This window comes from Pipistrellus hanaki (assembly GCF_964339955.1).
Source record: "Pipistrellus hanaki genome assembly, chromosome: 6".
In the NCBI taxonomy this organism is placed as follows: domain Eukaryota; kingdom Metazoa; phylum Chordata; class Mammalia; order Chiroptera; family Vespertilionidae; genus Pipistrellus; species Pipistrellus hanaki.
In genome coordinates this window covers 44,377,203-44,404,332 of record NC_140508.1, presented here as the reverse complement: position 1 = coordinate 44,404,332, position 27,130 = coordinate 44,377,203, and the positions used below count along the sequence as shown (strand labels likewise).

Genomic DNA, 27,130 nt, shown 5'->3' with positions numbered 1-27,130 from the left:
TGTCCTCCACAGCTCCTGAATCTCAGTGTCCTTTTATCTTTCCTTCTAGTTGTAGAATTTCCACTCATCCAGCTTTCTGGTGGTTCTGGACGATGTCTGCTCTGTCTTTCAGTTGCAGTTTTGAAATTGTCGTCAACTAGTGATATTTTCTTAAGGTTTTTCAAGAATTTCCTAGAAAAGCCAATAAATTTAACGAGACCCTCAAGGATATGAAAAAGGATCAACTAGAAATTAAGCATCCACTGACTGAAATAAAACATATTTTACAGAGACCTAAAAGCAGACTAGAGGATCACAAGAATCAAGTCAAAGATTTGGAATACAAAGAAGCAAAAAAACACCCAACCGGAAAAGCAAAAAGAAAAAAAATCCAAAAAGTTGAAGATGTGTATATTATCTCATCATCCTCAGGCAGCTTTCTATACCAAATTATTGTGTGTGCTTCCTCAAACCCAAGTGTTCCTTTTGCCCAGTCTTCAGTGCTTTAGTTTTAAGATCTGTGGTAGAGTTTAAAGCATATTATTTATTTTGCTTTCTCATGTTTAGAAAATAATACCACGTGGAAGGAATAGAGTTCAAGAGTTGAAAAAGTTGAAAGAGAAATAAAGGGTTTTTATGTTTGGGTTGGTTTATTTGATTTTGTTTTGTAATTTCCAGTTAGGTAAGTAACTCACTCAACAAAACCTGTGACCTGGGCCTGCAGGGGTGACGAGACTGACACAAAGGTACAAACTATCAGGGAGGACACATCAAGAAACATGATTAAAAGAGTATAATTAGTGCTGTTGTAGAGGTTTAGGGTATTGCAAAGGTTATCCCAAACTAAGGCCCAAAAGGATTGGAAAAGGCTTCCGTCACTGGGTTATCTCATGAACATTTCTCCTTCATCCACCTCGTGTTCCAGCCTAGAGATGAACCATGCTCACCTGTGGAGAGTAGGTTGTTTTCTGTTTTTCCCTTCAGTAAACAATATTACAATAAACTTCTTCATATGTGTATTGTAGTGCATGTGTCTGATTATGTTCTCAGGGAATTTCTTGAAGTGATAGGTGGTATTTATGGCAGAGAATCTAAGAAAAAAAGAGGCCAGTGCCTCTGACTAAATAGTCAGGGATTGATGTTTTAAAAATTCTTATAGCACATCAGTGTGCTGTGACATACTGGATGAAAATTACGGGGTTAGAGTATATGAATATTTTTGAGACTCTTGATGCATAGTGTGAGATTGCCTTCCAAAAAGTGTTTTATTCCTATACAGAGAAGATGCTATTTTTTTTTTCATTACTCTCTTGTCAACATTACTTTTTTAAATTTTAGGTAAATATAAGTGAATACGGTATCTCCCTATTGTTTTGATTTCCATATCAGTTATCAATAAGATCAAACTTAGTTTTGTGTATTTATTGCCTCTTTTTGTCGTTTTTGAGAGTTATGTTCTTATATGGCAGCTTTTTTTTTTTTTTTTTTAATTTGGAACATTTCTCTTGCTCTTTTTCTCTGTATACCAGGTATTAATAATTTCAACTTGGAAATTGTCTTTTTTTATCTTTGTATATATTGTTGTTGTTGTTGTTGTTGTTTTTTGTGTGTGTGTGTGTCGGTCATTTACTTTATAATTTATTTTTAAATATCTCTACTATTTTAAACATGTCATAATCTCAAGATTTAATATATTTCAAAAACAGATGGTGTTAAAGTTAATATTTAAATGTTACTTTTCTACTTCTTCTGGAAAATTAAAATTTTTGTGATATTGTGCCTTAGAAACATTAAGATTGTTTTAATTTTGAAAAATACTTCTCAATATAAATTTGCATTTTAATTTGTGTAATATTTTTGTCTTTTCATTTCTACCCTCCCACTTTCACCCCCTTCCCACCCACCTCTTAGGTATGAGGCTCTCTTCCCATTAGTGTTGTCATGTTTGATGTTTGTCTGGATACATATGGAACAAGAAACCCTGCAACAATCTGGTGTTTCCTGGAAACAGAAGGTAGGTTGTCAAAATCATTGTTGCATTTATCTGAGAATATTAAAATACTCTATTCTATAAGAAAATTGCAATGTTATTTCATTAAACCTTCTTTCTACTTAAAATTTTATGCTATTTAAGTCATTAGTAATTAAGTTAAAATTAAGTTAATTAATTTATAAGGAAATTTTTTACTTATAACAGAAAAGCATACCATTGTTTTATAGACCTTATAGAAGATGGACTTTTTAAAGAGAATCACTGATGTGAAAAACATTAATATAGGGGGAGGAATGGAAGAGAAGGGATGTTATCCCATTTTCCTCTATCTTTACACCTAATTTTTCTTTCAATTTATTTTACCTGGAAGAATATTTATGTTGTCACAAATCAATTAATTAATTTGATCAGAAAGGTCATTTATGTTCCCTCTTGTTTTTCTCCTTCTAGTCATCCTAATACAAAATGCTTATTCTGTCACCTTAGTGATTATGGTCTCAGACCAAATCTTCCTCACAGTATACATTGAATTTCCTAAAAGCCAATCAGATTTTAAGGACACCTTTATTATCCTGAGGTAGAGCATTAAATTGATGTCTCTTGCCTTCACTTTAGAAGGCAATTATGAGGTAATTATGAGAAATTAGTGATATAATATTTACAGTTTTACAGAGGTCAGGTAAAATAATTATTGCAGAACAACTTTTTCATAATTCATCTGTTCTTAACTAGTTCCACTTGAATTTATAGAGAGAAATTGGTAATTTAGAATAATTAATTTCAATAAAAAAGAAACTTTATTGAAATATATTAAATAGTTACTGTTTAACTTTCAGTCCTGGAATATTAAAATAATACATTTTGTTCAAATTTAAGTAAATGGTCTGGCTGTCCTTAATATTAAATATTAAAAACTCTAATAAGTAAATATTAAATATTAACATTTGTAACATTAAATTTTAAAGTGAGGTTTATTGTGTCATTTTTTTTATGTTCTATTTTTTACTTCCTTTTTCTAGGAAGATTATTAAAGCATCCTAAGAACTTATTGGCAATTACATGTAGTGTGAGGGATAGGGAAAATCTCTCTTTAAACTTATGATTTTTTGGGAAGTGTGAGGGATTAAGCAAGAATGCACCTATCTTCTTGGAATTGAGTGACTTTCTATTTTACCAAAGACAGAAAGTATTTTGTCTTTCTTATAAAGAAAAATGATATCTCTACAAGTAGAATTAAGAGAAGAACAAAGAAACAGATATTTAATTTTATCATGCTTTTTAGTATCATACCGTACCTAGGTTTGAGAAGATCAGGACACTAAAAAATCAGGTCTTAGAAAAAAATGAAGAATTATACAGGGATTTAAAAGTGAAGCATATATATAGGATAAGAAAAAGCTAATTCTCACTTTTATTACACATATAGCAATACTACAATTCTGTTCAGTCCATTATTATCAACATGTTTTATTTTTCTGGCAGACTTTATTGAGGTGTAATTAAGCTATAGAAAAATGATTTATTGTTGATTTTTTGTTGTTGTTGGTACAAGTTATCTTTCTAGCAGTTGTAACTTAGACTGTCATTTTGCCTTTGGGGGTAGAAGTAAGAGAACTGTTACTGAGCATTCATGTGTTTCTTATTTCTCCAAGGTCACCAGTATCTATTTCTCCTACAACACGGATATAACCCAGTTTCGACAACTCTGTATGGATGACATCCGTAGGGCCTATTTCCTTGTATCCTTCATTTGGGCTTTTGTTTTCAGTTGCTGCAACCCCCATTTAATGGAGTAAGAGAATTTGGAAGGCCTGCCTGTCACCATTGGTGGTATTGTATTACCATGGAGAGCATTTAACTCTCCTCTCAACCATAATTTTCTCATAGTTCACTTTGTTAAAAAATTTTTTGAAACTATAAAAAAGCATAAAGGCTGACATAAATAAATAAATATGTGTGTATTTCTACTATCCATATATCAACAGTTAATATTTTGCCACATATGTCACATTTTTAAAAAAATTAAAACTTTACACCTAAAGTTAAAGTCTTAACTCCCAACTCCAATCTAATTTCCTCACCTAGAAGAAACTGTATTATGAATTTGGTTTGCATCATTTATGTGTATCCTATACTAGACTCATGTAAAATGTATCTCACAAGATTTTTGTATCACATCAGAGGAAATCTTGTGTGAAATTCAAAGTTTGAAAGACGGTATGGCAGAATAGTCTCACTTTGGGAAGGCAGGCTGACCAGCTTCGAGAAATTCATAGGGAGGTGTTTCCTTTGAACTTACCATGGCGCCAGGCTGGACCCAGAAAGCCAATGTGCCCATGCTCTCCTCTACCTCTTGCTTTCACTCTCAATCTTGCCTTCTCTCTCTCTCTTTTTTTTTTTTTTCAGGTTTTACACTCAGCACAGACAAGTAAAACACTTCTTTCATTGAATCCTGCATCCCCCTAAATTATAACTTCATTTTGTTTTTTTGTCTTAAAATATATTTTTATTCGTTCAGAGAGAAAGGGAAAGGAAGAGATAGAAGCATCAATGATGAGAGAGAATATGGCTAGGCTGCCTTCTGCACTCTACTGGAGAATCGAGCCACAACCAGTCATATGCCTTTGACCAGAATCAAATCTGCAGGCCAATGCTCTATTCACTGAACCAAACAAGCTAGGGCTTCATTTTGTTTTTTTCTGTTTGCTTCCAAGCTCCTTGAAAGAAAAATCTATAGTTGCTGCTACTATTTCCTCCCCTTTATGTACTATACCCTCAAGCCTGGCATGCAGTGTGTGGCACATGTTAGCTCTATGAGTATGTGTCAGGTGTCTACTGAAGTTGTCCTCTCAGTGTTGGCAGGGCTTCCTGATGGCAGTCTAATCTGTTCAGCTTTACATCATCACTTTGCACCATTCAGCTCCATGGGCTTCTCTCTTCTTTTCCCTTGACTTCCAGGACAGGGTCTCTTCTTAGCTTTCTGTATAATCTCTGCTTTCCTTCACTTAAACTTAGTCTTCCTTTGTCTGATCTTGAACCATGATTTTCTCCAGGCTCTGTTGTTAGCCTTCTCCTCTTGCTGTACCTGAAAAATGTCATCCTCTCCCATAGCTTTGAGCAACGCTTCTGTGAACATAACTCTGAGATCTACTTTTTCAGTCTTGACCTCTCTCCTGACCTCAAAGGCCATATTTCCAACATTCTGCTAGACATCACCAGATCTGTGTCCCAAACTGGCTGACAACTGCCCATTCCTTTCCAAAGTTGATCTCCTGCAGGCCTCATTGCATTTAATGGCATTGCCATACTCTCAACCACTCACGCCATCAAACTTATTTCAGATTTAACTGCTTCTTGTTCAGTTCTGAGGTCCCACTCCATTCTCCATTTCCACTCCCACTGAGCCATTTCAGACTTTCCTGTCCTTAACATGGACTTCTGCCTCTAATTATTTCTGTCTGATCCGGATAGCACACTGTCACTGGTATTTCTTTATCATTTATCTAAAATGTTTGTTCTAATTCTTCATTGTCTCCACAATAATAAGGTCCACAGATTTTTATTAATATGCCACCAATCTATATTTCCTGTTTCATATTTCACTGAATAGTCTTTATTTTAATAAACCCTAAGCTTTTTATCACATCTATTGACTGATTTGTAACTGTCATTTATTTTTCTACTATTTATCTTAAAATTTCCCTCATATACTTCTACATAGCAGCTTAGTCTTAGTCACCATCTGGTCGCTTGGAGACTCTTTCATTCATATTTATAGTGTTTGTGCCTCTGATAAACACAAGACAATGCTGGTCGGTTAGTTGGTTGGTAGACTGGATGGATCCATTGGTACTTTTAAAGCTCATATCACCAGAGGGAAACATTGATGTGAAGATATATTGATCAGCTGCCTTCATATGTACCTCAACCAGGGATCAAACCCACAACCTAGGCATGTACCCTGACTAGGAATTGAACATGTGACCTTCCTGTGCATGAGATGACACTAACCAACTGAGCCACACTGTCCAGGGCAATATCTACTTTTTATTTCAGCACTAATACAAATGTAAATTTAAGAAATATCAAAAAGATAGTTAACATTTTCCCATATCTCATTCTCTATTTAATTATTTTAAAACATGATATTTATTTGTGTAGTGGGCACACAGCAAGCATCTATGAATTGAGACAGTATTTTAGCTGAAAATGTCTATCACATGCACTAGGTCTACATTCTCCTTTTGAAAAAACCATTAGTGGCCAACTGTAGGCACAATAATCCAGTTTGTGTATGCTAGAGAAGAGGAAAACAGTAACCTTCCCAAGATTACTAGTGATAAGTGAGGATGACCTCCCAGGCCTCATTGTACTTAGTACCCTGCTTCTACAATCTGGTTCTTTCCTAAGAAGACAGATGGTACATTCATTTACAACAATCTATGATCAAGTGTACAAATGAGAAAGCAAATTGCCCTCATAGTAGAAGAGGCATATCTTTTCTAAATGAAAAAGAAAGTTGTATAAATTCTGTCTTGTTTTGGCATTTCCTTAACTCTTTTTAGGTTTTCTTCTTAGTGGTAGCATTTTTTGGAACTGGGAATATAGCTTCTATTAACAGGTAATTTTAAATTAAAACTATATATATATATATCCAAAAAAGTAAAACAATTGTGATTTTTGTAATTGCTTTTTATACTGAAGGATATATTGTGGAGATATATACCTCATTCATTTTAGTGGCTTCATAATGTTCCTTGTATGTTTGTGTTTTTAGTAAGTAGAAATTTTGAGAAAATTCACTTAAACATGCTTTTCAGCAGACATTATTTTAAAGTTACAGTGTAAATTCTAAAATCGTTTTTCTTTATGTTGGTTCTTTAGCTTTGATCTTGCCTCTGTCTACTGCTTTCTGACTGTGTTTAGTCCATTTATGATGGGAGCCCTGATGTTGTGGAAGGTTGGTTTTTTTGTTTTCTTAAGATACTAATTAATTAATACGGTGAACTCATTGTGACATTAAGATTATATAACAATTATGTGACATTAAGGTTATATATAGTCATTGTGACAAATTTAAATAGCATGGAAAGAAGATACTGTCTCAGACACTGCAGAATAAGAGGTGGGACCCTCTAGTCTTTACTCCAAAATATAACTGATCTTTTTGTTTCACTCTTAAGCTCACTAAACTTCAAAAGAGTAGAAATTCAATGTTAGTCCCAGGAAGTGCTATCAAAGGTGATCAAAGCCTGTGGGGAAGTACAGTACAGATAAAAACTGCTTTGCTCCTCAAGATTTAAGGGTTCCCAGATCCATGTTCCCCAGCCTTGAGACTGTTGATTATATTAATATTTTTTCCAAATCTATGACCTACAATTGATTCATTCATCCAACAAATATATCATTGACTGCTTACATTCAGTAACATGCCAGGCACCAGCTGGGTGCTAAGGATACCAATATAATGACTAATTCTCAGCTCATCAGGGGTTCATTCTCTTCAGTGAAATTTAATTAGTGTACTTTCCCTTCATCTCTAGGGTCATTATGCTTGTCTTATTCTCTCTACAATAGTGCCTGGCACATTTTACATAATTAGTACAGTCCTCCCTTGGAATCTGAGAGGGTTTGGTTCCAGGACCCCTCACCCACCCTGCAGATACCAAAATCTATGGACGCTTCAATCTTTTATGTAATATGGTGTGGCATTTGCATACATGTAACCTACACATATCCTCTGTGATTACTTTAATCATCTCTAGATTATTTATAATAGCTAATATAATGTAAGTGCTATGTAATTTGTTATCATAATGTTTTGTTTAGGGAATAATGACAGAAAAAAAGTCTATACATTTTCAGTACAGATGCAACCATTATTAGGCCTAACTACATCTATATATATAAAAGCCTAAGCGATTGAACGACCAGTTGACCGGTCGCTATGATGTGCACTACCACCAGGGGACAGATGCTCAATGCACAGGATCAGGCTCCCTCCTGTCTGGTTTGGGCCTGCAGGGATTGGACTCCCTCCTATCTGGATCGGACCTATGGGGTCAGGCTCTCTCCTGTCTGGATCGGGCCTGTGGGACTTGGGCCCCCTCCTGTCTGAATCAAGCCTATAGGGATCCGGCTGAAACTGGCTATCCAACATACCCTGGGGGTTCTTGGATTGCAAGAAGATGCTGGCCAGGCTGAGGGACCCCACTAGTTCATGAATCCATGCACTGGGCCTCTAATAGTACATATTAGCAATAATGTAATTTTTCTCCCCAGATATTTTCAATCCATAGTTGATTGACTCTGTAGATACAGAGGGACAATTATATATGTATATTTGTTTAGATAAAGTGACTAAAATCTATCAAAAATCTGATTGCCTTCTACTCAGATCACAAAAATAATAATCATTAATAGTATGTATCTCTTAATAGGATTAATATACTATTTTTGTTGTTATTATTGCACTAATATAAATGTAACTTTAAGAAATGTTAAAAAGATGTTCATTATCTCATGTCCCATTCTCTAGTGAATTATTTTAGAACATGTGCTTCCTTAATCTTTATTTACATTTTTTATAATGGTGGTTGTTCTTTTCTCAGTCTTTTAAAGACGATATGCCTTTAATTTAAAAAAATAAAAATAAAAGCAAAAGTTTTCATTAAAATGATAGACCTTTAACCTCTGTCCTCATTCAGTGAGCTTTACTGACAAAATGCACTTGAAGAGTCTCTGTGGATGTGGCTGGGAGCGAAAGTCCTCCTGAACTCCGTTGTAGTCACATACCCTTCACTTGAAAAGGAATCTTAGGCAGTCTTGAACATTTATTTTCCATATCTCCTCACTCTCCTCTTCTTAAAAATATCAAGTAATATCTATTTTTTGTAAATTGGTCATTGGAAAACAGCATCTCAAAATATTATGTGTTAACTCTGGATTATGGATTTTCAACCTCTATAAATTTTATTATGCCTTTCTCATTGTTTTACAGTTCTTTACAGTACATATGAATTTTATAAACATAAATAAATTAGTATTAATATAAAACAACCAAAGCAATGGTAAAGCAGCTGAATTATGTTTATGGAGTTATATCAAATAACCAGATGGGTTCAGGGATCAGTGAATCCAATTATCAGATTTCAAAATTTATTTGATTTGGCCATTCTGTGCCTTTCACAACCTCTTGCAAGTGTTTGAACATGGTCCTTAATATAAGTAGTTATGTGGAACAAAATTTGTAATAGATTTTATTTGGAATGTGGTGATATTATTTTTTATACTACATGTGCTATTGATGTAGATTTTAAAGTCAGCTTCATTACTGTTCTGTGTGTCATTGGTTTTGTTTCAGCATTCGCTCTTCACTAATATAGACAAAAGTCATTTGAGAAACTGAAATATTTCTATAAACAGGAATAACATTTATTTCAAAAAGCTTTTCAAATGCTTCGGCTGTTCATGGCATCATTTGTTGTTCTTTTAAACAGATTTTTATCCCCTTTGTTCTGGTGATGTGTGCTTTTGAAGCCGTTCAATTAACTACCCAGTTATCATCAAAAAGGTAAGGCGAATATTTAAGAACTATTGGATTTGCCCACTTTTTGGAAATGAGGGTAAACATTTGAGGATATTTGGTATGATTACTGTTAAAGACACTGTGACATAGATTGTTTATTATAAAAATGAAAAAAGATACTTCATCCTTTAGGTCAGAGTTTAGTTTCATTAGAGGAAATCAGTTGATTAGAGCCTCTGGTAGACAAATAAGCTTTCTTAACAATGAAATGTTATTAGAATATTATTAAAGCTAATAAAGAGCCTCCTTACAAAACAGTAAAACATAAATGTTAAATTTTTGTGGTGAATAACTTATATGTTATAGATATAACTGTGCCTACAAAACAAACAATGGATATCATTCTATTTTGGGGATTATTTCTTAAATATGTATTAATATAATTTCATTTTGCATGGCTTGAAATTAACTTCTGAATGTCAATAATATACATAGTTTCTTAGTTTTGATTTTTACATATTTGACAAACAGAATGGAAAGTACTCTTTCTGAGTTTGGGGGAATTTCTGGAGCAATCAGTCTTCAGCAATCAAGCCTCTGGAAGAGCTGTCAACTCTATTATTTGCTTTTTTAACCAATGAATCAGCACTGGACTGAAAGACACTTGAGATAAATATGAAGCTTTTTAGCAGTTCTGTTATTCTTGAATTAAACTAGTATATTCAGTGCTGAAATAAGTAACTAATATTAGAATAAATTTGCATGTTCTTTTTTATGAGTTTAAGCTAGAACTGGGTTTAGCAAATATTATGCATGTGCCATAATAAAAAAAGAAACATTTTTTTCACTGCTTAAAAATAGAACTCTGGTTTCTAGTTTTATTTTGTATATTTATAGGATATTTACATAAACTTAACATTGAAAGCATTTAAACCTTGTCTACGGCCATACCACCCTGAACGCGCCCGATCTCGTCTGAAAGCATTTAAACCTTGTCAATATCACATAAAAGATAATTACTTAGATGGAATAAAAACTGATAACTAATAGGTACTTTCTTGCATTTATTAATTGATAAGTTTTTTAGGAGAGATTTTAATTAATGTTTAAATATAAAGAGCTGGAGGCATATGGAGTGAGAAATAGAAGGCTCATCAAAATGAGTGTATGTAAGCATACGTATATTTTTGTGTTTATTTGTGTGTACACATGCACTCCTGTATGCACATGTGTGTATTAACTCTATCCTGAGACTAATGCAGTGAAAAACTCAACACAAAGGGAAAAACTGAGGCAAAGGTGACAAAGTTGAGGCTTTATAAATGTCTTCTCTTTTGCCCTGGCCAGTGTGGCTCAGTTGGTTGGAGCATCGTCCTATGCATTTGAAAGGTTGTCAGTTCAATTCCCAGTCAGAGCCCACATGCCCAAGTTGTGGATTCATCCCTGGTTGGGATGCATGTGAGAGGCAGCCAATCGATGTTCTGCTCTCACATCATTGTTTCTCAAATGATTTCATTTATACAGCATCTTGAAATGGCAAAATTATAGAAACAAGGAACACATTATTGGTTCCCAAGGGTTAGAGGTTGGGCAGGGCTGAGAGGAGGATAGGTGTGGCTGTAAAAGAGGATCATGAGGGAAGTGTGGTGATGGAAGCATTCTGTATCTTGACAGTATCAATGTCAATCTCCTGGGTGTGATACTGTACTATGTTTTTGTAAAATGTTACCATTGGAGGAAACTGGGCAAAGGGCATATAGGATTCTTCTGTATTATTCTTGCAATTGCATGTGAATCTACAATTATCTAAAATAAAAAAGTCATAATTCATGTCCTTTCATGCTATCGAAATAGATATTCAAAGTGTTAAATAACATTTTTGAAGTTTAGCTCATTACCATGGGATAGTTGTAATAATATGAAAAGAGCTTTTGTCAAAAGTAATATTTTCAGAAACAAAAATACTAACAGAACATTGGGTTATTTGACTATTCTCATTTTTATTTTAATGTGCTTTAAAAATGTGCCGGTTGTATTATGTGTAATTTTTCTCTCTCTCTCTTTTTTTTTTTTTCTTCAGTCTTTTTCTCATGGTTCTCGTCATATCAGACATTATGGCTTTGGTAAGACATTCTTGGATATTCAGTATAAATAAGATTGAGAAGCTAGTTTAATCAAGATAAATATGAATTCATTTCTATACATGGAATCTTTAGATATTGAGTTATAAGTGCTGGAATAATTTACACATGTAAATTTCTTTCTATATGACTTATACAGTAAGACTACTTGTTAAAGTGTGAAAAATCCTCTTTATTTATTTTTCTTTTCTTGTTTTGAATTTCTCATGTTATACCTGGTCTTCTATGGTGCATTATATCTGAAAGAACTTCCATAGGAAGTTAATAGAAAAGCTAACTTCAGGTTTAGGCAGTATATTATTTTTCTGCTTGAAATGTTGATTATTTAACCATTTTCTCTGATTGAAAAAGAAAGGGAAAAGGAGGAAGAGAGAAGTGGAAGGAAAGAGGAAGTGGAGCTTTTCAAGTGGGAAGACGTTGTCAAAATGGTAGCGCTAATAAATGAATTCAGAGTGAGGAGCATGTAGGTGGGACTTTTTACGTAGTGGGTTAACAAAAAGAACCTATTTTACCTTCAAGTTTAGGGGTTCCCAACCCAGGGGTCCCCTCAGGTTGGATGATTCACTAGATGGACTCACAGACACACTGAAGACGGCTATATTCACAGCTGTGGTTTATTGCGGGGAAAGGATGCAGATTACAATCTGCCCAAAGAAGAGACACAGAGGGCAGAGGCCAGGAGGGTCCAGGTGTCCAGGCACAGAGCTCTGTCATCCTCACTCTTCAGTCAGGACAGCATCCTTTTTCCAGCATCATTGCCACCAGAGCCTGTGTCCAGGATGTTCCCATGGCTGACCTTTAATCTACATGACCCTTCAGTGACCAAGGGCCCATGCATGACAGTCCAAGGGCCCAGAAATATCTCTCAGGAGCTAGGCAAGAGACAGTCCTCTCTTTGGATATGGTTAAGTCTTTGCTATGTTAATCCTATGCTATAAGTGATTAGAGACAGCAATTACAGTAACTTCTCACATTAGATTCCTAGTCACTTGATTTAGATGAGAGCATCTTTGTGTGGTATTGATCTGGATTTTCAGTACAGGCATACCTCACAGATATTTCAGCCTCAGTTCCAGACCAACTCAATAAAGCTACATCATGATAAAGTAAGACATAATCTTTTTGCTGGGGGAGACCCTTGTGTCTTTAATTTATTTTTAAAAAGCGCACACACATTATTTTTGAAGCACAATAAAACAAAGTGCAATAAAATGAGTTATACCTCTATCTGTCTGAAATTGACCAAACATAACGTTAGAATAAATTAGCCTTCAGTTTTACTCACAAAGTGGCAATAGGCAAGACATATTAACAGAAGGGAATTTAAATTCTGATTTCAAATTTTATATAAAGAGTCAAATTGTTTAATTTAACTTAGAAAATGATTTGTGTCTAGGTTCTGCTTACTTCGCAGGCTATTAACAAAATTCACTTTTGCATTCATTTGATTGAATGGTAATGCTATTTCTGGATTTTAGATGATAGCATGTTTTAGTCAAAGCAAACATTTCAATAAGAGACAAATTCTTATTGATTCCAGTCATATAGTAGTTCTGAATGGTCAGAAATCTGAAACACATAATCCTAAAACAATATTGTTTTTCTGACTAAATTTAAACAGCCTTTGTTTTTTATGGAACCATCTTTTGTTTTATTTTACAGCATTTTTTCTTCTTGGTCAAGGATTATGGCAGCTGGCTTGATATTGGAACAAGGTATAGTATATATTCACACAGAAATTCTTAGCAGTTGAGTGGAAAAAGTAAATTGATATCTTCGTATGTATGGAAGATGTCAAATTGATTTTTGAGATAAGCATAGCAAGCAACAGTTATTTTAAGCCTCTTTAAGTGAAACATATCTCTCAAATTCTTGGCACTAACATATTAGCAAATGTTCTCTTGAGATGACATGTGTATAGGTGTTAAGTGTGGAGAGAAGGATAGGACATTGGGAAAGTGCAGGGACACAGCCTGAATCTGAGTATTTAAAGATTACACCACAATCTGTGATCTCATCATCATTCCATTTCTCTTTAGAAAAATGAAACTGTTTAGGTTACAATGTGAATTTTATGTGGCAGTTTTAATTGGAGGATGGGTTATTTTGCTACAGAAACACTTATCACACTTGAAGAGAAGCTAGGTTAACAGGGACTGAGAAAAGTTAAGAATTATTGAGGAAGGTGCCGAAACCAGTTTGGCTCAGTGGTAGAGCATCGGTCTGCGGACTGAAAGGTCCCAGGTTCGATTCCGGTCAAGGGCATGTACATTGGTTGCGGGCACATCCCCGGTAGGGGGTGTGCAAGAGGCAGCTGGTTGATGTTTCTCTCTCATCGACGTTTCTAGCTCTCTATCTCTCTCCCTTCCTCTCTGTAAAAAAATCAATAAAATACATTTTTTTAAAAAAAGAATTATTGAGGAAGGTATCAAATTGGTATAATAATTAGTATTAAAATGTCATTTATTGCCCACAGTGTATTTTGAGTTGTAGGTATATTATTTTATTAATTCTCATGACAGTAATTCAAAGAAAATATAATTATTTCCATTTTACAGAGGATGAAACTGACTCCAAAAGATTAGGATTACACAATAATATGACATAGCTGTTTTATTCTTTTGCATTGTATATGCATTTAATATATAGATCATCCTATATAATAAAGAGGTAATATGCAAATTAGCCCTCACACCCTCACAAAATGGCTGCCTATGACCAGGCCAGGAGGGGGGTTAGTGAGGGATGACCAATGACTGAACAAGCAGGCTGTGTGGGGCCACCAGGCCCGTAGAGGGGGGTCGTGAGGGGCAACTAGACTGGCAGGGTGAGGGGAGTTGGGGGTAACCAGGCAAGCAGCGGGGGAGGGATTTGGGAGTGACCAGGCTGGCGGGGGGGCCAGTTAGGGGCTACCAGACAGGCAGATAAGTGAGCGATTAGAAGCCAGCAATCTAGGATTGTGAGAGGGGTGTTCCCAAATGGGTCCCAGATTGGAAAGGGTGCAGACTGGGCTGAGGGGACCCCTCTCCCCCATGCACAAATTTCATACACCAGGCCAATAGTCTATAATAATAGTGTAATATGCTAATTAGATGGCTGTCCTTCCAGACGACCTTCCAGATGAAGCCAAGGCTGCAAGGGAAGCCCGGGTCCCAAGTGCCAGAAGGCAGCCAGTGCTGGCAGCCAAGGGAAGGAAGGCCTACTCTTGCATGAATTTTGTGCATCAAGCCTCTGGTTTCTTCAGAAAAAACATCACATAGTGGATACTCACAATGTGTAAAGTATTCTCGGGCATCGGCAATGACCCAAAAGTGAATGAAAATGCCGGCCTCGAGGCTTAGTGATGCTCTGTGATTGGAAAGAGAGACTCATTCAACAGGATGTGGGGAATTAAGGCACTGAGTGGAGGGTCCTAATGCATAACTTGAGACAAGGGTGAGGGTGAGGGTCGTTCCAGCCGGGAAGCACCTGGCCCTACATTCAGGGAGATTGTGGTTTAGCACAGGCTCTGGAGCATGATAATTACAATGCAGGCAGCACTGGGTAAGGGCCGTGTGAATACCGAAGGGAGGCCAAGGCCACTTCAGGCTTCAGTGACTGAAAAAGCTGTGCAAGGTCTGCATTTAAGCTGGGCCTTCAGTGGAGGATATAATTTCAATTAGTGGAGTCGGAGGTTTGCAAAGAGTATTTTAGGCAGACAGAATGGAAAAAGGCAAAGCTATCGAGGTGAAAAAGCTTAATGTTTGTGTTTGTGAAGTGTGATAATTTACTTGGATTTCAGAAACCAACATTTTTAAGAAGTTTCTAGAAAACAGCCTTTGAGAGCCTTAAATTGGACTCCCTTGCATACAAAGCGACAGTGTACATTCTACTGGCCTATAAGTGAGGAGCCATGTTATTTGGTTCTACATGAACTTTGGTATTTTGGAAGTAACTTTCATTGCCTAGGAGTTAGGAATCTTGACTGCCTTTGTTAAACAAGTTTACTCCAGGGTGAGGTAGGGGAGGAAGGGAAGGAACTATGTCTGGAAGTGGAGGCACTGGCTGAGTTAGCACTGCCAGGGTGATTACAGCGTTGCCCTATGGGTGCCTGGTGTCACAGCCTTAGCAGCCAGTCTTCAGTTCTCTTTCCATTCCCTGGAAGTCACTCTGTACCACCGGGCATGGCTTTTTCCTGGTTCCTACAGGGTTACTTCCTATTCTGGCAGGCCTTCACTAACTTTCACTTTCGTTTTCCTAGATTTTCTTTTCATTTTTTTATTAAGATATTATATGTGTACATATCTTTCCATTGCCTCCCCCCGCCCCCAAGATTTTTGTTTTTAATTATGGTAATGTTTGGGTCAAATAAACTCACAAAAATTCTTTTTGAAAAACACCAAAAAAGTATCCTATATAATAAAAATATAATATGCAAATCGACAGAATGACTGGTTGGCAGGGGGCGGGACCAGCAAGCAGGCAGCACCAGGCCAGCCAAGGCACATGCCAGCAGGCAGAGGGAGGGAATGGCAATGGGGGTTGACCAGCCATGGTGGAGGGGCGATGGGGAATGGGGCTGGCTGCTCACCATCCCCAGATTGGCCCTCCCAGTCACCTCCTGCAGAGGGAGGCCACTAGTGGCAGTAGTAGTGGGACGATGAGGGGGGTGGGGCCGGCTGGTTGCCTCAGACATCCCCTGAGGGCTACTGGACTGCAAGAGGGCACAGGCTCGCCAAAACTGGCTTGGCTCAGTGAATAGAACATTGGCCTGTGGACTGAAAGGTCACAGGTTCAATTCCTATCAAGGGCATGTACCTTGGTTGTGGGCACATCCCTTGTTGGGGGTGTGCAAGTGGCAGCTGATTAATGATTCTCTCTCATTGGTGTTTCTAACTTTCTATTCCTCTCTCTTCCTCTGTGTAAAAAAATCAAAAAAAAAAAAAAAATATATATATATATATATATATATATATATATATATATATATATATATATTTTTTTTTTTTTTTAATTTTTTTTCTTTTAAAGAGGGCACAGGCTGAGCTGAGGGCCCCATCCCCAGTGCATGAATTTTCATACACCGAGCCTCTAGTAGTAATATATATATATATATATATATATATATATATATATATATATATATAAAGATTTACCATCTTAACCATTTTTAAGTGTATATTTTAGTATTAAGTATATTCACATTGTGCAACCAACCTCTAGAACTATTTTATCTTGCAAAACTGAAACACTTTATTTGACCCAGCCCCAGGCAACCACCATTCTCTTTTCTGTCTCTATGAATTATGCTATTCTAGGTACCTTATCTAAGTGGAATCACACAATATTTGTCCTTGTGTCACTGGCTACTTTCACTTAGCATAATGTTCTTAATGTTCAGCCATGTTGTAGCATGTGTTAGGATTTCTTTCTTTTTGAATCCTGGATAACATTACATTGTATGTATGTACTAGGGGCCCAGTGTATGAATTTGTGCACCTTGAAAGGAACTGTGGGCTGTGAGGCTACAAGGCTGTGGTGGGCAAAGGAGCAAGTCTGGGCCCATCTCTGTGCCCCTGCCTGGCCTTTCCCACTGTGGCCCCCAGTCCTCTGTCTGCTGATGGCCCGCTCCTGCCATCACTGCTCCCACGGGCTGACAGTGCCGGCCTAGCTCACACCCACTGATGGTGCAAAGCATTTGGGGCTATTGCCAGCAGAGGGTGCAAGTGGCAGCAGCTGCCCCAATTGCCCCTCAGGAGCAGGGGGAGGTGGAAAAGCCCTCAGGGGCAATTTGGGCCAGCAGCCACCACTCGCATCAGCTGATGCCAGGCACTGACAGTGAGTGTGAGTGGCAGTTCTGGCACCAGCTGCAGGTGTGAGTGGTGTTGGCACTGGCAGTGGGTGTGAGAGGCAGCTGCTGGCCTCCATCACCCCTCAGGAGTTGGGGGAGGTAGAGAAGCCCTGAGGGGCAATACTGGCCAGCAGCCGGCACTCGCACTCACTGATGGCACTAAGCATTCAGGGTCCGCACCAGACACTGGCAGTGGGTGCATGTGGTGGCTCCGGTGCCAGTATTGGATGAGAGTGGGGCCAGCGCCATCAGTAGGTGTGAGTGCCAGGTGGGACTGTAGCATGTGGGAGCAAAGAATTTTCAGTCATCGCCAGAGGCTCGCCCCGATGACAGTAGCCAGTGTCCCGCCTTGGTCTGGCACCCTGCTCACCTGCTCCACCATCCTTCTGCGGCCAATACACCCCCTAGTGGTCAGTGCACAGTTCTGTTCCACTGTTCACTCTATTTGCATATTAGGGTTTAATATATATATATATAATTTTGTTTATCCTTTCATTTATCAGTGGATACTTAGGTTGCTTCTACCCTTTGGCTATTGTAAATAATGCTGCTGTGAACATGGGTAAGCATTACCTGTCTGAGTCCCTTCTTTCAGTTCTATCAAATATTTGTACCCAGAAGTGGGATTGCTGGATCATATGGTAATTCTGTTCTTAATTTTTTGAGAAACCGCCATAATGTTTTCCATGAGAGTCATACCGTTTTACATTCCTACCAACAATACACAAAAGTTCCAATTTCTCCACATTCTCACCAAACCTTTTCTGCTTCTATTTTTGTTTTGTTTTGATGTTGTCATCCTGATGGGTAAGAGGTATAGCTCATTGTAGTTTTGATTTGCATTTCCCTAATAATTAAACATGTTGAGCATTTCTCATATACTTGTTGGCCATTTGTATGTCTTCTTTGGGGAAATATCTATTCAACTACTTTGCCCATTTTTAAATGGGTTTTGGCTTTTCATTGTTGAGTTGTAGTATTTTTTTATATACTAGTATTCTGCATATTTACTGCTTGTCAGATATATGATTTACAAATATTTTCTCCTATTCTGTAGGTTGCCTTTTTCCTCTGTTAATTGTGTCCTTTGATGCACAGGAGTTTTTAATTTTGAGGTAGTTCAGTTTAGTTATTTTTATATTTGTTACCTGTGTTTGCTTGATCATCTTTAACCGAGGCTTTGAACCATTGCAAAACTTGCACATAACATCTACTATGATGTTCTTCTTGGTACTTGTATAGTACCTCTGGCCCTATGCCTTTCGCTCCTTTATACAACTATTGTGGGAATAAAGTGTTCATCAGAGAGGAAATAATAGTGAAAAGCAAGGCTGCGGAGGCATAAAACAAACCGTGAGCATCATTCAAACTGAGGGGAACAGCATGAGCATTAGCACCGAAGGCTGAGAAAGCTGCGACAGCCCTCTCTGCAGTACGAGCCACGAGAAAAAGATGTGAACTCGCGTGTCAGTACTTAACTGAGTTATGACACTTATTAAAATCCTATGTAATTAATGCTAGACAGGGTAAGAACTGCTGTAGAAACATTTGTGGTTTTTTACTATGGGAGCTGACCTACACCTACTATGATCATATGTCTGGGTTCATCTGGAACAGCCCTGGTTTATGCTATTGTCCTGGAGTATTCATGACACAACATTAAAAATCCAAAGTGGATCAGAAGGTGATAAAGGCACAGCTGGTTAATGCGTTATGTGAAGCCTCAGTTTATCTCAGTCTCAATGCTTCATCTTCACAGGTCTAATGCCCATAAGTTATATGGGATGCTTGCTCTGGGGGGCTTCTTGGAGGCAGATTTAATAGAGGATTCCAGAGCTCAGTTCTGCTCACCAGGCTGAGTCATTGAACCAGCCAGCACAAATTCCCCATGCACTTTTCTGGCCATTCCGCTGAAATTTCTCCCTGTCCTGCTCTGCTTTTGTTTTCCCTATTTCTTACTGTTCTGTCCCAAAAGATGCCCACTTAAAGGAAGGTGATTACAGAACACAGGGTAGAGAGTGAAAGGTTAGGGGTGGGAAAACAAAATGAAATCTTTTAGTGAAATGGATTTTCCAAAGGGGATTGTCCCAGTTGATGCTGCACGGTGAGGTTTTTGCTGTTGCTGCTGCTCTTGTTGGTAAGTTAGAATTCTAGAACTTTCCCTTTGTTTCCCATATAGCAGACATGGCATATACTGTTGCATTGAGCCACCAGGTACAGGTCTGTGGTTAAGAGTGATTCATGCATCTTCGTAAGCATCTGAGTGCTAAGGAACAGCTTCGCTAATGGGGGGAAGTATGTTTTAAGACTCAGAATTATAGTATTATATAATAGGGTTCACATATCAACATTTCATTTTTCTGCCCAGTCAGTGTGGTTCAGTGGTTGAGCATGGTTTGAGCATGGTTGAGCATGGCTCAGAAGGTCATGGTTTGATTCCCAGTCAGAGCACATGCCATGGTTGTGGGCTCAATCTCAGTGTGGGGCATGCACGAGGCAGCCGATCAATGTTCTCTCTCATCATTGATGTTTCTCTCTCTCCCTCTCCCTGCCTCTCTGAAATCAATAAAAACGTTAAAAAAACAAACAAAAAAACTTCATTATTCTACTTTTCCTGCTCTTTATTTGTGGGAGTGTTGCTTTTAAAAAGTTCTCATTTTCTAATTATTCCTATAATGTCTGAATATCTGCTTGAAAAGCTGAGATGCTTCTTGTCACGGTGCAGATATTATTAAACTTATTGGAGTTCCCTTAGTGGAAACCAGGTAATCTGAACTGCGCTCCTACATTGCCTCCCTTTGCAATAAATTTCATTTCCTAGCTCCTTTGAACCAGTGATACTGTTCATAACATCAGCCATTGCACGCCTCTTATTCACAGCAGAGGAATGTTGTCCTACTCCCCTTGCTACTGTATTGCTTTCTAAATACAGAAATGGTGTGAGTGTGTCCCAGCATTTTGGAGAGGAATGGGAGCTAGCCACCCCCATTAACGTAGTCTCACTTGTATCTGGAATGTTTAGTGTCAGTGTGGTGATCTCAGCCGGTTTTCAAATAGGTTTGAAAGATTCCGCAGCTATTGATATTAGTTTTGGGTTCATAAATAGTTTCTTTAAAAATAAAGGCCGAGTACAGGGGCATGAGACAGTATATCTGTTTATGGGGTAGTCCAATAGGTTTCAAATGCATCTTCAGAGCAGAATAAAATTGAGGTTCTTGAAAGGGTGACTGCAGTCAATATGATCAACAGAATTGGGCTGTGAGTTCAGTGTCTGGGGAGAAGCTAAGGTACCAGGGCTGCTGTCAACTGCCGTGTGAAAAATGTGCTGCCCAGCCATAAACCTGTGCCGGGCTGTGACAGCTATAATTTTTTTCTTCTGATCTTTTACACTGTCTCTTTCATAGCAGGTCATAAACTTTACAGAGAATAACCTTTTATATGGTGCACTGAGAGAGGGAAAATGCCTTTGAGGTAATTTTCATAAAACATATTTAAATTTATGTTCTAAGTGTATTTGATAGGGAGTGAATTATAGTCTCATTTGATAGTGGTGTCGATTTGGACTTTGTTTTCTACACTCACTATTGTTATACCTTATTAACATACAAATGACAGCTAAAATATCTTTCCTCTTTAGATATAATGAAAATTTCTGACTGTACTCGATAATATGTTAAAAGCATCCTAAATGTAATTACTAAGTACCATAAAATATCTCTACTCTTACAATGAATACCAAGCTTTATTAAAATCAATAATTCTCAATCTTTTACTTACCCAGTACATCTGGCAGATGTGACCTGCCCAGTATACTGACTGGGGAGAATACAGCCAACCTTTTATCACTACTGTACAGGTTGAAAAGGCCTGCCGGGTGATTCCATATGCCACTCCGACTCCCTATCTCTACCATCACACATGTACATCTTGAAAATCATTGATTTAAATGATGTCAAAATAGTTATGGGGGAGAGTGGGAACAGCCGAACTCATTTCGAGTTGAAATTTGGTACTCCTTTAACTCTCTTGTTGAGATGGCACAGACTTGATTGATGGGAAATATCAGGAGCTGAATGCCTTATGGCTCGATTGCATGAAGATAATGAGTTTTACAACTGTTCCCTGCCAATAACATTAGCTTAAATGAGCCAGGAGTTAGTCATTTCAGGCCACTGTAAGGAGATGAGTGATCTGATGAGAAAAGTGGAATTTGGTTTATGGTCAAGGAATGGGTTTGGATTCTGCTAATGTAAGAAACATTCAAATTTGTGTGTGTGGGGGGGGGGGGGGGAATTGTGAGTTTATTTGAGCTAAACTGTTGACAAATGCCAGGAAGCAGAATCTCAACGGATTGAGATAATGCTCTGGAAAATGGCAGTTTTGCACCTTGTTTTATACATTACAGTCAAAAGAGGAGATGTAAGTGGGCTATATGAAATCCCTTGGCGATAGATTGGGGAGAAAGCAAAGTAGGGAAAACCACTGGGATTGGATAAAAAGTAAAACAATAGACACATACTTCTTTTACTTAGGTGAGTGCAGTATGGTTAATAGTCAACAATTAGCTCAGTAACAGTGAGGAGATTCCACAGAGGAATGCCTGTGCTTTGAGGGGTCTGAAATAAAGAAAATTACTTTGACATTGCAACAATATGTTATCATAGATGCAAAAAAGACAATAGACAGGCTCGATTAAGACCTTTGTCAGGGAAGATACCAGCCTAGGACATAAACAGTTTTTCAGTTTTAAAAATTTTTTAATTTTAGGCCATCCTTTGTGATTACTTTAGGTCTCTGAGTTTGCAAGGCTGCCACACAGGCCTTCCCTGAGCTGGTCAAGTTAGCATGTATCCCCCTTTTTGGTCACATGTTTATGATTTCTATTTTAGGGAGTCTGATTTCAGTCCATATTTCACCTGCTTGGGTAATGTAAAATAAGTTTTTCTGATTAAAAATTACTTGCTTTTTTAAATACATTTTTTATTTATTTCAGAGAGGAAGGGAGAGGGGGGGAGAGATAGAAACATCAGTGATGATAATCATTGATTGGCTGCCTCCTGCACACCCCCTATTGGGGATCAAGCCTGCAACACGGGCTTGTGCCCTTGACTGGAATCGAACCTGGGACATCTCATTCCATAGGCCAACACTCTATCCATTGAGCCAAACTGGGTATGGCACAAATTACTTGCTTTAATAGCTTATTTAATAAACTAGAGGCCCGGTGCATGAAATTTGTGCACGGGGCCTGCCAGCCTGATCACCCCCTAACCACTCCCCTGCCAGCCTGATTGATTCTTAACTGCTCCCCTGCCAGCCTATTTGCCCCTAACTGCCCTCCCCTGTAGGCCTGATCCCTCCCAACTGCCCTCCCCTGCCATCCATCTTGTGGTGGCCATCTTGTGTTCACATGGGGACAGAATCTTTGACCACATGGGGGCAGCTGTCTTGATCTTGGAGTGATGGTCAATCTGCATATTACTCTTTTATTAGATAGGATAGAGGCTTGGTGCATGGGTGGGGGCCAGTTGGTTTACCCTGAAGGGTGTCCCGGATCAGGGTGGGGATTCCCTTGGGGCATGGGCGGCCTGGGTGAGGGGCCTGAGGTGGTTTGCAGGCCAACCATGCCCCCCAGTGACCCAAGGGGATCTGGGATTTATCTTCTACAATTGAAACTTTGTAGCCTGAAGCAGATGGAAACAGCCATTTCTGTTGGAATTTATTTACCTTCTATAATTGAAACTTTGTAACCTTAAGCGGAGGCCTGGGCCAGCAAGGGCAGGCAGAAAGCTTAGCTTCCTCTGTTGCCAGGAAAACCCAAGCCTCCCTCCTGCTCTCCGTGGCCTCAGCCATCTTGGCTGGATTTATTTGCATATTCACTCCTGATTGGCTGGTGAGCATGGCTTTGTGGGTATAGTGAAGGTATGGTCAATTTGCATATTACTCTTTTATTAGATAGGATAGTAATCAAAGGCCCACAAGACCTTGTATTGGATCTCAGAGATGCAGTGGGGGATGAAAGAAAGACCATCACCCCTGTCCCCATGGCGTTCTAGGGCAGAGGTAACAAATCCAATATCCTATCATGTGTGTTTTTTACAGTGAAAAGTTTCAGAAGTTCTACTAAATGTTAATATTTCTTTAGTAATTAAGGATCTGATTTTATTGTTTACTTTTTAGGTCAGTAACCTACCCTAGACCAGACCCCAATTTTAACAGAACTAGTTCTAATTTCTGCTTTTAGTTAGTTAACCTTTCCTTTCAACTGCAAGTTTACTTTATAAGAAAAACCTAGAGAAACATTCCAAATGAGAATGTCTTAACCAGTGTCCTTCCAAAGGCAATCTTGCCAAACTGTAAAACTTTCCAGTTGGAAGCTCTTGCTTAAAAGCTGTAACATCACCAAAAAATAAAAATAAAATCTGCTCAGAGTAAGAGTTCCTCTTTCCTGGCCGTGGGGGGCCTTGCCTGTGGGCAACCACCTAACAACATGCGAAGCTGTGCCTGGTTTGGCCGAGCCCAGGGATTGACATTTGATAACTCCACCTAGTGAAGTGGAGTTATCAAAAAAGGTAGGAGGGAGACCTGTCAGCCTCCTTTCCCTTTTCCCCTTCATCTCCTTGTCCCTGAAAGTAATCATCCTGTTTTACTCAACTGGGCCAAGACAAGTTCTCTGAGGCTAAACGTGAGAGCCATTCCTGGAAGAGGCTCCGTCACCAGCACCCAGAGGACCTATTTGCTGGGGGTAGAAGCCAGGATAGGGCAGAAACCATGCCCTCCCTCCATCAAGCCAACCTCTTTTTTTCTCTTTTAATATATTTTATTGATTTTTTACAGAGAGGAAGGGAGAGGGATAGAGTTAGAAACATCGATCAGCTGCCTCCTGCACATTCCCACCAGGTATGTGCCCGCAACCAAGGTACATGCCCTTGACCAGAATCAAACCTGGGACTCTTGAGTCTACAGGCCGACACTCTATCCACTGAGCCAAACCAGTTATGGCAAACCAGCCTCTTATAGGCCTGCCCAAACATCTCCTGTTGAAGATGTGAAACATGAATCTGTTATAAAGGTAGATAGTTAAATGCAAATCTGGTAGGCTCTGTAAAGAAATAACGTGCCAATCTACACGCATATCAGTGCCGGGGAAGGGAGGGGGAGTCTCTGTTCTATTGTATGTTTGTCAGATCTATATCCTAAATTTCTTCCCATACTTCTAAATTTATCATCAAACCATGTTCTGTGTAGGCAGTACAATTTCTGTGTTTAAAAGACAAACTGAGAATTGACTGTTGCTGATAGACAAGAAATGGGACTGAGTAATTTTAAGAGTATTCATTATTCTTTTTCTGAAAGTCAGGGAGACACTAGCTTTGACGCTGAGATTAATAGATGTGGGTTTTTGTTTTCTTCTTTGTTTAGATTCCTTGACTAAAACTTTCACTTCACAGACTTTGAGTTTGGGTAACATTTTTCCTTCTCTGTGGCTGGTAGTTTTGTCAGAGTACCTGTAACTTATGTCAGAGCGTAGACTGGCATGCCCTGAGTGTCAGGATACCTAACCCAGGGACATGTTGGGGAGTTTGTGGATATTATTCAGAGGGTCCAAGAATTAGGGAACATTATCTTTATTTTTCTAAAAGCTAGATTTTGAAATTCAGTTTCTACTGGTAACAAAGACACAGTCAGTCAATGCTAATACCAGTCAGACATTTTTATAACATGCTTCAGTTGTTGGAGACATCTCAAAATATTACTTGTGTTCATCACTATTTCTATTTCAGATTTGTTTCTTAACATTTTGATATCTGTTTCAAAGTCATTGGCATCCTTTGTAATTCTGTATAGACAAACATTACTTAGAAGAATCTTATGCTTTTCCTCGTGTGTGTTCTCTCTGCCTGTGACACCTTTGTCTCTTCTGCAGCATCAGCCACTACGTGATTGTCATGTGCATGAGCATCGTTCTGGTGTTTCTCAACGGCCTGGCCCAGCTGCTCACCACAAAGAAACTCAGAGTGTATGGCCAACCTAAAAGCCATCTCATATGACATCACCGAAGCATCCTTCTGCATCTGGGTCCTGTTTCTCATTCTCTTTTGAAATTAAAAGCTTATCAAGGATTCAGAAGGAAGATGGTTTTTGATGTGTGGTACATTCTGCTCCTATAAAGAAAATTACACATGGAATTCTGAACCTACAGGTTGTCTGGAATAAAGGAGCTTCCATTTTCTTTAGTTTCTGAATGTGTTAAATTTAAATAGTGATGTCTGTGGAAAGCCCAGTAAAGCATTCTTCAGGTTCCTGTTTTCCCTTGAGCTGGCAGCTCTTCTTTCTGACAGTTCAGAGCACCTGTAACCATCTGGTCCCCAACCTTACGGCTCCCCGTATCAGCAGAGGAGAAGCACTCCTGGGCGGGCCTCCCCATCGCTTCTCGAATCAGTGCAAGGGCTGAACCTGATCAAAATCTCCAGGTGGCACCATCAATATTTATCAGAACTGGTTTTGCAAATCATTCAAACTACTAAACAGTAACACCAGGAAAACTATCAGGGTGTGTTATTTAAATTTACCAAAAATTCCCTTAAAAACAATGTTTGCAGATGTTTGTAATTTTTCTTCAGAATATAGCAATGTTATCTTAAGCATCTTACTGCTGTTTCTAGGGTTTTCAAAGTCAGCTATCTAGATACAGGTTTGACCTTCACTTTTTTCTTTTTTTTGTTTTCTTCTCCTCCTCCTCCTCCTCCTCCTCCTCCTCCTCCTCCTCCTCCTCCTCCTCCTCCTCCTCCTCCTCCTTCTTCTTCTTCTTCTTCTTCTTCTTCTTCTTCTTCTTCTTTTTTAATTTCTGGATTCTCATGGAATTCCTGGAGATAGAAAAGTAGAAAATGTTTGGTGTTTGTGTCTTATCCATTGGGGGGAACACAGAAGGAGTTGTTTTTAGTTATAGATTTAGTATTTGTTAACACCATAACTTTTACCCCATGCATTGTTTCAATAGAATTCTTTAAATTCACGGTTAAACTTTCTGACAATATTATACGAATCAGAGTTAAAATTGCTTCTCTTTCTGTTTGTGAGATTCTAGCCCAAAGGCCTAAATTCCTCTAATTAAATTTAAATTTCTATTTGTAAACTAATTCTTATGGACCGAATATTTTGAGAGTAATTTTTATTTGGCTTTTTCATCAAGGGACCTTTGCATGTCACTGTAGAGTTGGCCTTTTGTCCATGGTATGTCAGTAGATTTTGGCTAGTACTAAGTTTCACTGGTCTGAGTCCCATTTTTATTTTTTTATGTTTTATTTTTTTAACATGACAGTGTTTCATATATATATATATATATATATATATATATATATATATATATATGTATATGTATATATATTTTTTTTTCTTTCTTTTTCTTACAGAGAGGAAGAGAGAGGGATAGAGAGTTAGAATCATCGATCAGCTGCCTTCTGCACACCCCCTACCGGGGATGTGCCCGCAACCAATGTACATGCCCTTGACTGGAATCGAACCCGGGACCTTTCAGTCCCCAAGCCGATGTTCTATCCGTTGAGCCAAACTGGTCTCGGCCTGAGTCCCATTTTTAAAAAATAATTGCTTTTGAATTAAGTTATAGCATTTCTAACTCACATTAATGGGGAAGAAGC

At 38.2% G+C, this 27,130-nt stretch overlaps 1 protein-coding gene across 2 annotated transcripts in view; it reads left to right on the top strand.

Annotated features, from left to right (window-relative positions):
* The window catches only part of PIGN (phosphatidylinositol glycan anchor biosynthesis class N), an 80,626-nt gene extending 54,918 nt beyond the window's left edge, over positions 1 to 25,708 (top strand). For both annotated transcript variants that reach the window (XM_084888301.1, XM_084888300.1), the window contains exons 22-29: positions 1,891 to 1,993; positions 3,625 to 3,711; positions 6,538 to 6,593; positions 6,857 to 6,932; positions 9,472 to 9,545; positions 11,581 to 11,623; positions 13,304 to 13,356; positions 25,399 to 25,708. In XM_084888301.1, coding sequence (XP_084744427.1) covers positions 1,891 to 1,993; positions 3,625 to 3,711; positions 6,538 to 6,593; positions 6,857 to 6,932; positions 9,472 to 9,545; positions 11,581 to 11,623; positions 13,304 to 13,356; positions 25,399 to 25,522 — 616 coding nt within the window. In that variant the 3' untranslated portion in view covers positions 25,523 to 25,708. The remainder of the gene's footprint in view (positions 1 to 1,890; positions 1,994 to 3,624; positions 3,712 to 6,537; positions 6,594 to 6,856; positions 6,933 to 9,471; positions 9,546 to 11,580; positions 11,624 to 13,303; positions 13,357 to 25,398) is intronic.
* The last annotated feature ends 1,422 nt before the right edge of the window (positions 25,709 to 27,130 follow it).